At 38.8% G+C, this 14,133-nt stretch overlaps 1 protein-coding gene across 5 annotated transcripts in view; it reads left to right on the top strand.

Moving 5' to 3' along the window:
* The window catches only part of ROBO2 (roundabout guidance receptor 2), an 855,475-nt gene that overhangs the window by 654,726 nt on the left and 186,616 nt on the right, over positions 1 to 14,133 (top strand). For all 5 annotated transcript variants that reach the window (XM_045002137.1, XM_045002139.1, XM_045002138.1 and 2 more), the window contains 2 exons: positions 2,967 to 3,124; positions 5,255 to 5,375. In XM_045002137.1, the coding sequence (XP_044858072.1) occupies positions 2,967 to 3,124; positions 5,255 to 5,375 (279 nt within the window). The remainder of the gene's footprint in view (positions 1 to 2,966; positions 3,125 to 5,254; positions 5,376 to 14,133) is intronic.

The following is a 14,133-nucleotide window of genomic DNA, read 5'->3' as shown; positions in this document are numbered from 1 at the left end:
TTGGAAATGTTTGGGAGAGCCATGCTGATCTGATTGATGTTTGTGCTTTGTATTGTCTTTATTACAATGTATGAGGGAGCCCTGAGTCACATATTCATCCTAAATGGCATCAAGTGATCTCTATTCATACTTATTCCTCCCTTTCTTTTACGCCATCCTCTTGTTCTTCATCCTCCTTATTCTTTTCCTTTCCCTTCCTTTTACCCTCTTTCTTTTTTTCCCCATTTCACCTAACACATTGTTTTGTGCTTCATAATTCCTGTGTTCTTGGTCATCTTTATTTCACCAACCACCACTATTCTTCCCCTTTGTCTCCATCTGTTTTCTTCTTTTCCTGTTTTCCAATTTTCTCTCCTGCATTTTCTAAAACATAAGACACTTTCAGAGGTACATAGTTAGATAGATCTATTACAGCCACAAGAGTCAAGTTTCAATGTTTTTCTCCCCACTAAATCACAGTTCTGTGTTCCATCCAAGCCACACTTGATATAGAAACAGGGTAGAGGGGAAAAGGGGAGTTCAAACCTTATTCTTGGCTGGCTGGGGCCCTACTCTGCTCCTGGCTTAAGTCAGAGCAGCTTCCATGTTGCTGTAACTTACTCTTGCTTTCCTGTGGCCCTCAGAGACTGTTCTGGCTGCTGAAAACAATCACAGAGTCCCAACCACGCTCTCAGTCTCAACCCCGTGTCAGGAACTGTGATTGGGTGGTATGGAACCATGATGCTTTGGGGATCATTTTGGTGTATCCTGCTAATTTTATTACCCTTTTGCATCTCTGGAATTGCATTAAAAGGGCTGTAATATAATGAAGAACCAGGTCATACGTATCTGTTTAACTTTTAAAACAATCATGAGTTTAGTAGCATATGTAATGATGATGGAACCACTTGATGTTGTCCATAGGCCTCTTCAAAAGGATTAATGTCTGTCACTTGGCAGGTTTTTAGTTTTAGAAACAGTTGATGCTTGGCAGCTGTTTACCAGTTGTGCAAGAGGCTATTTCTCCACTCAAAAACATTTCTTTTTCTTTCAGCTCTCAGATATAAGAGAAACTTCCAGAAATGGGTGGTTTTGAAAGTTCCTTTCCTGGCCTCTCCCTTGAAATTGCTGCTGATGTTGCCTTTCTTGGCTTCATTTGGAAAATACTGTCTTTCTAATAAGATTGCCACAAACACATGTTGTAGTGCCAAATTGTTAGTAGCCCATAATCTTCATCATGTTATTTCTGTATCATGGGTTAGCCTCTTTATATTCCATTTTATCTTAAAAACCAAAAGACCCTATTTTCTCTCAGTTTAGTTATTGTGGATCAAAAATTGGCATTGGACAAGCAATTTGCATTAGTCAGAAATACCTTTTGGGTTGAGGCTTTTGGCAAGTCATTTGTTTGGAAAGCAGTACTAAACAATGCCCTTCAACCTACTAGATGTGCTACTTCGGAAAAGGTTGGGTCCTTGCCAAAATGAAGTTTGTTGCCCACCACTTCCTGTCATTTTTATTTTGTACCTCTAGAAATGGCCTAAATAGCCCCTCCTTTTGTGTTATATAATTTGTATATATATAATTTCCTCTCCCCATTGGATTTACTTGTGTATCCCAAAATACTGAATGATGACTGTAAACCCACACCTATATTGAGTTCCACAATTATATGCACTCTCACCTGAGCACACCCAGAGGCTAATCCTTGTGCATATAAATAATAATTTATTCTTGTCTGTACAGAAGAGAACAGAAAATATGCAGTTTAAAATGTTATTTTTTTATTTTATTAACAGTGAAAGCAGTAAATTAACTCTGCCTATAAACTGAAAGTGACTAATTTCTATTAAACTCTTCCTGACTGCACTTTCATTAGGATAAAGTGTTTTCTAATTTCTCGAAGGGCCCTGGTTTCATTAAGGGTGGGAACTGTGTTAAAGCAGTAATGAAGCCCATACGTTGCTGATATTCAAGAAGAGGAAATGCTCTAAATTCAATTTCAGTAGCTCTATCTAGAGCTATTTTAAGTCTGATGTTTATAAGAATGACAATTAACCTAGAGACGAGGACACACTTGGAGGAATAATGATGAAGTAGATATCATTTCAACACACACAGGAGCCAGCTAGCTGGACCTAATCCTGCTTTACAGCAGCATGATTTACATAAGGAGCTAGCATGTGTTGCCTAATTTAGTTTTCAAACCTCTTGGCAATGTATATGCTTTTAGGCAGTGTGAGACAAGACTGGTCAAGGCTGCAAGAATATCAAAGGAATAGAAGAAGCAGGTGCACTGCTAGCATACTGTATATCAGCTCAATTTCTTGACATCTTTCAAAAACACTGATCATTTAGCACCAATTTGATCATAAAAATAATCCTTCCTGAATAAAGGCAAAACTCCACAATTTGATACCAGCGGTGTCATATCTAGAACCTTTTCACCTAGCCAGTAGTGAGGAAAATAATCACTGACAAGAAAGGTGCCAATTTAAGAGAACAGGCACACCTGATTTTTAAAAGGTTACAACCAATGTCCAGCATGCTGCTGTCTTTAATGAAAAGAGTTCAGTGTCAGACCAGAACTACTGCCATAAGGAATATTTCTCCTCAGCGCGTCAGGCTGTCCAGATGTCACTTGGCAGGTGGATCTACAATAGAAGGATAAAAGGAGCAGTGTGTATATTGGTCCTTTTGCTTTTAAATGATGAGCAATGCATTTACTTTTAGCAAATGTAAAGTAAAAACACGCACATCTTGTCTGTATTCATTAGATAAGAGAGGCTACCTGTTGAGTCATCTTTCCTCTTCCCTCTGCCCCCAATAACATATTTTGCAAGGAGTTTTACAGTGCACCTAGTATACAAAGGCATCATTTGAATAACTTGGAGGCTACTTTTACCGGAAAAACAATTTGTTTCCCTTTAGCATGTTGCAATTCCTAACAATTAGTTTTATTTTCCTTTCCTTATTTGTTTTATTAGTGCTACGGGATGACTTTCGCCAAAACCCTACCGATGTTGTTGTGGCAGCTGGAGAACCTGCTATTCTGGAGTGCCAGCCTCCTCGAGGACATCCTGAGCCCACAATCTACTGGAAGAAAGATAAAATCCGCATTGACGACAGGGAAGAGAGAATCAGTGTAAGTCCTACCAAAATGCCATTGATAGATAGTTGTCCACAATGTTTTTTAAAAGGTATATTTCTCCATGGATTTGAATGAGCATTGAATAATTTACATAGCAGTATCCACAAAGATATAAACCCCCGTCATTCAATTGGCTCCATGGAGGGAAATTCTTGTGCTTATATGGAACTTCACTTATGTTACTGGGACACTAGGCAAACATTGGGTGTCCATGCACAGTTCTTATTGTAGGACTGAGGATGTAAGTATTCATATTGGGCCTGCACCACTACACCCCCACTAGCCCCACAACTGAACACCTTGCAACTCTGAAACTGGAGCAGAATTTCCCAGATTGTCTCTACAATGGGCCAAACCAAACCCTCCAGTGCTAACCTTTGAAAGTTAAAAATTTGCACCTCAGGTCCATCTTTAGTCATAGGGAGATTTGGTATCAAAGTCTATAATGAAGATTGTCTAATATTTTCTACTAAATACACTGTTAACTTTGCTGAACTTTAATCAGGAAGCAATATTTTATGCTGACTATCTGCCTATCGGCTGAATATTTTGAAAAGTTTAAGCATAAATGGATCAGCTGTTTCTGAGAACAAGGTTAGGAAAAAAACATCATTTTGTCCATGTTAAAAAGAATTGTTACAGCTGTTTCTATTGATAACTCTTCTATGCTTTGGAGTTGGAGTTGCCCAGATGTCAGGGATGTCTCTTTGCCTTCCCTCTGAAAAGCTATGCAAATTTGTCCAAGATATAAGCTTCTGAAAAATACTAGTTTGCACATGCTTAGGAGAAATTTGTTAGAGTTTGGCAGCAAAATTCTCTGAACATTCCATCTTCCATTGGGCATGCACCAGTGTATTAGTGCCCAGAGGATGTGGAGAAGAACAAGGAAACAGCCTGACTTGAATGCAGATGAGTGAGAAGTGGAGGAAAGTGGGGAGAGGAAGGAATTGGTTGGGGGAGTGGGGACGAGGCATTGATAGATACCAAGGACAGGAACCATAGGTTGTAAAAGAGCTGAACTGGACAGAGATGAGAATTAATCAGGGTTGTGTAGTGAAGAAGGCTGTTATCTGTAAAACCCTTGCACAGGCAACCTTAATACTGGCCTTTCCTAACTTTTGAGTAGTTGGCTTTGCAACCTTAGTATTCCTTTAACATAGTTATTTTATACATAATACATTTTGAACTTGTTCAGTGCTGGTATAATTTGATACAATGGTGGCCTTTGGAAACTCGATTGCCTTTGATGTATAAAGATGTGCAGTTACATGATCTCAATATATATATATACTATTCAAGGTGTTGTGGACTAGACTGTCTCCACTAAGTTCTGCTCAAACTGGGGGAGGAAGAAAGAGTAGCAGGGAGCTTACTACACTTCCCTGTGTCTCAGGTTATAGTGGCTCCAGCCCTGACTTAAGTTGAAGCAACCTATTGACTGCTCTAACTTATAACAGCTACCTAGGGTCCCAAAGAGTACATACATTTTCTGAAAATTTGCAGCTCTGAGCTGTGCCCTTTCTTCTAATCAACCTTATCATTCTCTTCCTCGGTAAGACCGTGTTCAGGGGTTGAAGTGAGGTTGATATAGATGTCAAGGGAATTCTTAGTTGGGCAACTGCAGATCGATTCCATCCCATTTGCACCAGTCAGAAATAAGTAGAAAATCTGGCCTTGTAAGTACAGAGAGTACAAGGGAATACTACAGATTCTGAGATCAATTTACTATTGATAAATCAGGCTTTCTTTTAAAGTGCCACTGTGGTACTGTAGGCTTACAGATTAATTTACTAGAACTAGTGTAGCAGATGCCACATATATCACCAAAGAAAGGTAGCAAGAAATGTAATTGTTTTGAAATGTAAGGGCATCATACAAAAACAAAAAATTGAGACAAGACCAGAAGTAGGGTCAAATATACTTCAGAAGAGCCTAATATCTAGTAGTTTTGGTATTGTTCAATACCAAATAGATGGCCTGATAACCCTTAAACAACAAATGTCATAGCTTTTCTTTAAAAAAATAAAAGACCCGCCCCATATTTGAGATCTTTGCAATCTAAGAGGTTCCCTTTATTTCTGATTGTTTATGTAAATTAAAATGTATTTTCTTTGCTACAAACAGATACGAGGTGGGAAACTAATGATCTCAAACACGAGGAAAAGTGATGCTGGCATGTACACTTGTGTCGGTACCAACATGGTGGGCGAACGAGACAGCGATCCAGCAGAGCTGACTGTCTTTGGTAAAACTACTTCCTCGGCTTTTGTTTTATTTTTACTATACATGCAAAATATTGAATTGATCTAGCTGAACAGCCAAATCAGGTGACAAAGTCAGGGTAACAAAAGACAGAGTAACTGCTAATGTACAGGCTACATTTCATAATTTTTCCATGAAGGACAAGTTTCAAGGGATGCAGGTTATAAGTTGGAAGCTGGGATGAAGCAGTCCTTTTTTTGTGAGTGCATAGTTTAAATCTAATTGGAGATCCTTGGTGAAATGCATAAACTCAGAAACCTTAATCCAGTAGATAATGCTTTCCCCCACAACATTACCGAGTATAATTGAGCCACTTTTAATACAGTATCTGCTTAACAGAGACTTGGACCAACATAGCCCGTTTAAATAATTTCTTATTCCCAGAGGGCTCTGAGATCAAAGCTGTTGTAGCACAGCACACAGAAGCTGGATCAACTGTACAAAGTCTTTAGATAAAAATATCTATACAGTTAAGAAGCTGATCTCATGAGTTGATCACATTTTACTTTAAAGCAAAAAGTATTAGACTGAGTAATCATCTCTGAGTATTCATCTCTGTTTTGACTCCAGTTTTCACAAAAAACTCTGTCAGCTCTCCATTGACCCTTACTGCATACCAAGCGAGGCTATACAAACTCTGCAGTACTTGAGTCAGCTTGTTTCTAGCATTGTACCACTTGAGTACTTTGCACAAAGCCTCTCAGTTAACAGAGTCAACTGCTTTCTTAAAGGCAAGGAATGTGCAAAACAGAAGTTTGTTGAACTTGGTGTGTCTCTTCAAGATTTGACCAAAAACAACTGTCTGATCTATGGTGGAGTGCCCAGGTCTAGAGCCAGTGTGTGACTCAGAAAGGATTTCTTCTGCTCTTTTTTTCATTCAGCTGTGAATCGCTCTACAGAATACCGTGCTAGGAATAATCATAAGACTTATTCCTTGGTAGTTATTGCAGTTATTTCAGGGGCTTTACCCTTTGCCCAAATTAGGTTAAATAGTTTGTAAAGGAGCATGACTGCCTCTTCCACCATGCTTTAACACGTCATTGCAGCTTTAATTTCTGCTTCCATTATGTGTTCTTCATTGTTGCTTTTGTAGCTGATGGCCTCAAGGACATCTGGGTCAACTTGACTATTCATGTGGAGTAGCTGGTGAAAATGTTCTTTCCATCTTTTGAGTTAATCTTTCATTGCATAGCTGACTTGTTACAGGTGTTAAGTTCTGTAATATTTTTTTTCAAGCTCTTTGTCTTCTCTCTTAAGCCATTCTTTCTTAGCTTTTTTAACTCTGCATTTTAGTTCCTTGTTGATCTATTTGTTTTTCTGCTCAGCACAGTCTTCAGCTTTCAGATGTTCTTGAGATTTTTTCTTTTTTTGATGGGATTTTGATCTCTGGTGTTACCCACTTTTTCCTTTTTGGATACAGCCTCATCTTTAAAACCTCCTCACTTGTGGCATGAATTATGTTTTCTTGCTCTGTCCAGACTTGTTCTATTGTTGTGTCATCTAGGTCTAAATGAAGGGCAAAGTGGCCACCGATGGTATTCTGACTATTTTTGCAAATTTTGAAATATGAAGTCTGATTCTGATGGTAGTGATCACTGCTTGATTGTCTGAGTTTGCATTCATACTTCTGTAGAAGTGTCCAGTCTAATACACTTGTTTTCAAGCATTGTCCTACTAGGATGAAGTTGATCATGTTTTCTGTAATACCATCATTAGAAATCCAAGTTTCTTTATGGAATTGCCTGTGCTGAAATGCTGAGTTTGTTATAAACAAATTGTTAAATTGCTTCAGTTCTGCACTATTATCACCTCTCATTTCTTGATCCTATTTCTTCTTTCCCCTGGTGTTCTCTCAGGCCATGTTATCACTCCCAGTCTTGACAGTAAATCCTTTCATTACAAGCAGAAGATTTCTAGATGGGGTTCATGAAAACTCTGCTTGAAGATAATTGTAAAATTGGTTTGTGGCCCTGTTTGTCGTATCTAATATAGTATACAATGTTATCAGTCTTTTCACATACACAGATCAAGATTTGTTTCTCCATTTGAAACAAATTGTGAGCATGAAATGGTTCCCTTTAGCGAAATTCCATGACCACCTGTGGATTTGCCACGATGCAGTATTACATGACTGTAAACTACCACTCTGCTTACTGCATTGACGAAGCATGAAATCACATGACTGTTTTTTAAATGGTACTTTTGCACCTTGCAACTCATACCAGTATTTGATTATAGTTTCAGTTACAACCAGTACATCAACATTATTTTATATTATTTTATAATACTAGAGATTGAGAGAGAGAGACAGAGAGACAGAGAGACAGGACCTCTCTTATTCATCACTTTGAGTACTAGTAATTTATGGTAATAATCCCGGTAGATACTAAACAGATTGAAGTCCAAGTCTACAGAGCCCTAAGGTTCCCATAACTTGTTAAAGGAATTAAATACTAGGTATAAAATCATGTGAAACATACATTTAAATTCCTATACTGCAAAGTCATGAGAAGTATTAGGTTTGCCTTAATATGCAAACTTTTATGTAATCAATTACAATCTTCTGAAAATTTGCTACAGGATATAATCATAGCAGTCAACCAGTAAAGTACATTCTATGCCTGGCTTCCTAGTACTGTATAAAGGCAATGGTAAATTAAATTAGCAGTTTTGATCCCACATAATTGAGTTAGTCTATATAAGGAAATCTGTACTTAGAATTTCCTTGCTGTCCAAATTTTTCCAGCTCTTCAGGATTTTTTTTTTTTTTTTGCTGCAGCAGGAGTACCACACAGGCCAATATGTTCAAAGTTGGATGCTGAAAGTTAGGCACCAAAATGAATGTTTAGATGCCTAAATATGGATTGCCTGATTGGTTTAAAAATGTTGGCCTTGACACTTAAAATAAATCCAGGACAGGAAATGAATCTGCCTTTACTGGGAAATTAAAAGGATTTATTAATGTTACTGGCAAATATACAGAAACTACTGATTATGGTAGGGAAAAGTTCATTAATCATTAACCACTCTTCTCCCCTTTTAAAAAAGCCTCAATCCAAAACAAAAACAAAAACAAAACAAAACCCTGTGGGAAGCTTTAGTGTATGTTGCTGCCCTACTAGGAAATGGGATAGTTCCATACTACATTTCCGGAAATCAGTTGTAGCTTGTTTTTAGCTCTGGAAGTTTTTCTATAATACCTTTTGCATGTCACTCCTGATAGTTTTTGGGTTCCCTGTGCAGTGAATTTAGCTTGAGGCAATGCCTCTGGAAAAACTGAGTCCACATGGTGGTGACTGTTGGCTTGATGGGAACAGCAAGGATGTCTGGGATTTTAAAAACAAAAGCCTGTAAACCCAACACCTTAAATAAAGCAATATATGAAAACACAATAAAAGGGATAGTAAAGGAATGAAAGGAGAAGAGAAAAGAAGGGGATGTGGATAGGTTGCAGTATTTAGAACCCTCCCACTGAGATGCACAAGTATTACTAAATAATATTCAGAAATATCCCCATTAGAACTGTTCTCAAAACAAGCAAGTTACACTTTGCCCTCTATTTATAAAACTGATATTTTTGTGTGCATTTATGAAATCGATCCGCAACAGCATTTTTGTTGTAAATAAAAAAAGGGGATTTTGTCCCCCCTAGTCAAATCCTGAATCCTCTGCAAGCAGAAATTGTCCAACTTTTCACAGTAACATTTGAGAAATGTAACTGGTTCTGTAAGCAGCACATCCCAAAATTAGTCCTGTTCTTGTGACACCAGAACAGCATTAGGCTTTGCCAGTCCTCTTTTTCACTGCTTGCTTAGGTCTTCTGAGGCTCCCAGGTGTTATCTCATAGCAGAGCAGCAAGAGAGCAAGAACACTGTCACAGAATCTAGGATCAGTGGATGACCGATTAAACAAATTTCAGTCACAAAAGGCACCATGCTACTCTATTTTATTATGGATTCATTTTTCCCCCTAAATTCTAAAGACCAAATTCAGAAGTGTAAGAGGTATAAATTAGTCCGATTTAAATTGTGCCCAGGTCTGAACAGGCCAGCACATAAGTGGCTTAAAATGCACCTTTGCCCCCTCACTCCATTCCTGTGCTGAGCTGAGCTCAGCAAGATGGAGAATGTAGCCAGATAATCTTGCACTCAGTTGTGCTCTGTTAGCAGTTAGGCTCCTATAGAGCCACTTATACCCACTCATCAGTGTGCAAGGGTGTCTGAAGAACCAGAAGGTATAAGTTAAGTACCATAGAAACTACTATTCTCACTGTCTTCTGTCAATTGCTTCTCTCCTACACTCTTCTCATCAAAGATCTCAGCATGAGTTGCTCCTTGTCACTGTCTTGGACTCAAAAGTTCCGATTCATTGATGATGCATAAGGATGTATACACTATATGTTGTGTGAATAATTTGTCACTAAATCTAAGGGCCTCATCCAAAGCTCACTCACTGGCGGTCTTTCCATTGACTTCAGGAGGCTTTTTGATCAGGCCCTGAGAAAGTCAAAGAAATTAAAGGCTTTGAGAGGGAATTTAAGTTGGTGAAACACAACTAGAGAGGGTGCCAGAAGGAGGTATAAGTGACACAGGTTAGACTCCTCTAAGATGGACCCATCTCTGAATTCAGCCTTTTATTTTAAGCTATATGAACTTTGTTATTCAGTCAGCATTAGATAAGGAAGTGTCTTTGTTAGAAAGACACTGCCTGGTCCACACACTTAGGGACAGAATTTGAGTTGTCCATTAAGGGTTACACTATATTTGGAAAAGAAATACCCCTGGAAGAAGGCGCTTTACTGAAGATGTTAGGTCCCAATTTTTGCCTTCTTATAGCCCTGGAGCCAGCACTATGTTCTGTGGCTACAAGATGGACTTTGATAAAGTATCCTGGCTATTCTCTATATATCAAGGGCTCTTTAATTCCAGTACAGGAAGATTCCTAAATAAACTGTGGCAACAAACCTGACTAAGTCATTGTTATATCCACAATTCAATTCAGATCTCTTAAGAGAGAGAGAAGTTGGCATGTCTTTCATTTGTCATGGCAAGGGTCATGATTATTTTCCTCAACTTCAGTCATTTTAGTTGCAGTTAGTTATTAAAATGTTCCATATAAAGAATGCAAATATATTATACTCATGACCCTGACGGGGGGAGGGGTAGCTCAGTGGTTTGAGCATTGGCCAGGGTTGTGAGCTTAATCCTTAACAGGTCCACTTAGAGATCTGGGGCAAAATTGGTCCTGCTAGTGAAGGCAGGGGACTGGACTCAGTGACCTTTCAGAGTACCTTCCAGTTCTATGAGATAGGTATATCTCCATATATTTTAGTTTTTACTTTTTTGTAAAGAGATAAGCTGATGTCACAATATTTGCTACCCCACAGATACTGCCAGAATATCCAGACGTAATAGGATAATTAGCCAGGTATAAGAGGTGCTTATTAGATCTTAGATGTTTGAACCTAATATTTAGAAACAGGTATCACTGAAATCAGTGGAGAGAGGTGTGTTGGTGGGGGGTGGAGGGAGAGACTTCCAACCTTCAATAATAATGGTTCCAGTCCATTTGCATGTAGCTTTCACAATTCTCACCACCTTATTGTGAAAACTCACAGAACCTTAATAGTGTATAAGGCACAGATGTTTACAATAGCTGCATAAGTGCTTTACTTCCAAAATGACAAGAAAAAATACCCTAAGAAAAGAAATACCTTGGGAAGAATGTCCTGAATACAGAAACACCAGCTTTTGTCATCATATTTTTACTTGCTCACTCAGCATACACTAAGAACCTTTTAAAACATAGCATGACCCACACTCATCCTTTCATCTCCTGTGGACTTATTTTTAGCAATGAGAGCTTTGAGGCTATCAGGATGGAAAGTAATCCAAATCATGCTACAATTAACAAAATATTCACTCCACTGGCTGAGATCTGGAAAAAAAATGTCTCTCATGTTCTTCCTTTGTATCAATATTTCTAGGTGAAAAAGCAGATTTCCCCCACACACACACTTGCAATGTTTTATTTTAAAAAAGCATTTTTACACAGGTTTGTCATGTTTCTTACTAGAAGGTGAAAACACTTTTAAAATGATTATTTCTTTCCAATAAAGAAAGAGAAAAGATTTTTAAATTTGATTGAATCTACATAGTAGAGGACACGTTACATCCTTCACTCCAGTGATTATTTTGGCAGAAAAAGATATTAAGGCATTTAGGATTCCTTTTATTAGATTTTGACTTCCCATACATGTTCGTCTAACTTTTTTGAGGGGCATATAGAGGGCAGTAACACATATTTGAAGGCCATTAGTGCCTCTCTAATGGACTGCAGTATACACACAATTAGTTAAATAAAGGAAAAATAAGTACTGGGTGTCACATTCCAGGGTGCAATCCAGACCAGCGAGAGGGTGTGTCACCTGTGCCCTATAACCTTGAGTACCTCAACAATGCTTTGCTGTTGTAGCTTTCAACTTGGGTTCCTCACAATCAGCCTGCCAACCAGCAGATCCCATGAATGTCTGTGTGTGGCCACAGCCCTTGTCCAGCAACTCCGACCCCAGCAGCCTGTTGGCAGCACACCAGCCACACTCTGGCTTCCAGCAGACTTGGTTACTACTTGCAGGATGACCCCAATACACTCCTAGTCCCAAATTTTCACCCCAAAACACATGTTCTGCACTGTCCATCCCTCTCCTAGAGAGTTCAGGTATTTTAGGTCCATTGCTTTTGTAAGGCAAAAATATCCAACAGGTTGCTACTTTAATTGGAGTTACCAAGCCATTTACAACACTGGATTGGTTTTGATTAAAGAATAAAACACATTTATTTAACAGCAAAGAGATAGCTTTTAAATTAGTACAAGTACAGGGTGCTAAAGTCAGAAATGGATACAAGAGAAATAAAGATAATTCTCCAACAAAAAAATTCAAAAACAGACTCCAACGAAAAACTGCAGAATTGGAATTAATTTGCAAACTGGATGCCATTAAATTAGGCTTGAATAAAGACTGGGAGTGGATGGGTCATTACACAAACTAAAAACTATTTCCCCATGCTAATTTTTCCCCTACTGTTACTCACACCTTTTTGTTGGAAATGAGCCATCCTGATTATCACTACAAAAGTTTTTTTCTCCTGCTGATAATAGCCCACCTTAATTGATTAGTCTAATTATAGTTGGTATGGTAACATCCATCTTTTCATGGTCTCCATGTATATATATCTTCCTACTGTATTGTCCACTGCATGCATCCGATGAAGTGGGTTTTAGCCCATGAAAGCTTATGCTCAAATAAATTTGTTAGTCTCTAAGGTGGCACAAGTACTCCTCATTCTTTTGAAAGATACAACACTTTCTAATAACTAAAACTTAACAGACTGGACTTGGTTCAAGATAAAATTCTCACCGCACACTCCCAGCAACAGGACTGACCAAATTTCAGGTCAGGATCTCTCCCAGAGTAAAATGGTGGCTTCATTTGTTGTCTTAGGTGACAAAGAAAGAAAGAGAGATACATGGGCTATTTTTGCTCCTCACCTTTATCATAGAATCATAGAATCATAGAACTTAAGATCAGAAGGGACCATTATGATCATCTAGTCTGACCTCCCGCAAGATGCAGGCCACAAAAGCTGACCCACCCACTCCTGAAATAATTCTCTCCCTTGACTCAGCTGTTCAAGTAGCAGATAATCCTCCAGCAAGTGACCCCTGCCCTATGCTGCGGAGGAAGGCGAAAAACCTCCAGGGCCACTGCCAATCTACCCTGGAGGAAAATTCCTTCCCGACCCCAAATATGGCGATCAGCTGAACACCGAGCATGCGGGCAAGACTCTCCAGCCAGACACTCAGGAAAAAGACTTTCAATATCCAAACATTGACCCTCGGTACTAATTACCAGTGGTCATACCTTATTGACCTATTGACTAAATCACGTTATCCTATCAAACCATTCCCTCCATAAACTTATCAAGCTTATAGTCCAGTCAACCTTTGAAATGCATTTTCCTGAGTGTTAGCCCTAGATAATGTTGATTCCCACTGTGAGGTTGGAGTCATGGAGTCTCATGGTGAAAGAGGTTCCAGGTTGCTGTTTGCTAAAATGTAGATTGATCTGTTACTGCCTCTCTTCTTTGCCAAAAAATGGCCACTTAATAGGTTATTGCCCATCAACTTGGATGACACCTGACTAGAGGTGCCAGTTTGTCTTTTGGCTTTGAGAAACAGGTTTATCTGATAACCCCATTTTAGTCATAATTTCAGCTTATGTTCATAACTTTACAAATAATGTTGCTACATACATCTCACCATGATATTATTGTCTCAGTAAGTTATTAGTTTTCAAATGATAGCTCACAAGACATATTTGTACAAAGATTATTATAGTAGTGTTTAGGATGTGAATATAGGGTGCATTCAGTGACACTGAATCATTGGTAGGGCCCTACCAAATTTGCGGCCATGAAAAACATGTCACAGACTATGAAATCTGGTCTCCCTCCTGTGAAATTTGGTCTTTTGTGTGCTTTTACCTTATACTATGCAGATTTCACAGGGGAGATGAGCGTTTCTCAAATGGGTGGTCCTGACCCAAAAGGGAGTTGCAGGGGGGTCACAACATTATTTTGGGAAGGTCACAGTATTGCCACCCTTAATTCTGTGCTAGGTGGCCAGAGTGTGGTGGCTCTTGGTCAGCGCCCCGCCATCAGCAGCGCAGAAGTAAGGGTGGC

This window comes from Mauremys mutica, chromosome 1, assembly GCF_020497125.1.
Source record: "Mauremys mutica isolate MM-2020 ecotype Southern chromosome 1, ASM2049712v1, whole genome shotgun sequence".
NCBI lineage: Eukaryota > Metazoa > Chordata > Testudines > Geoemydidae > Mauremys > Mauremys mutica.
The sequence above is the reverse complement of the archived record's forward strand: the minus strand, read 5'-3'. Positions and strand labels throughout refer to the sequence as shown.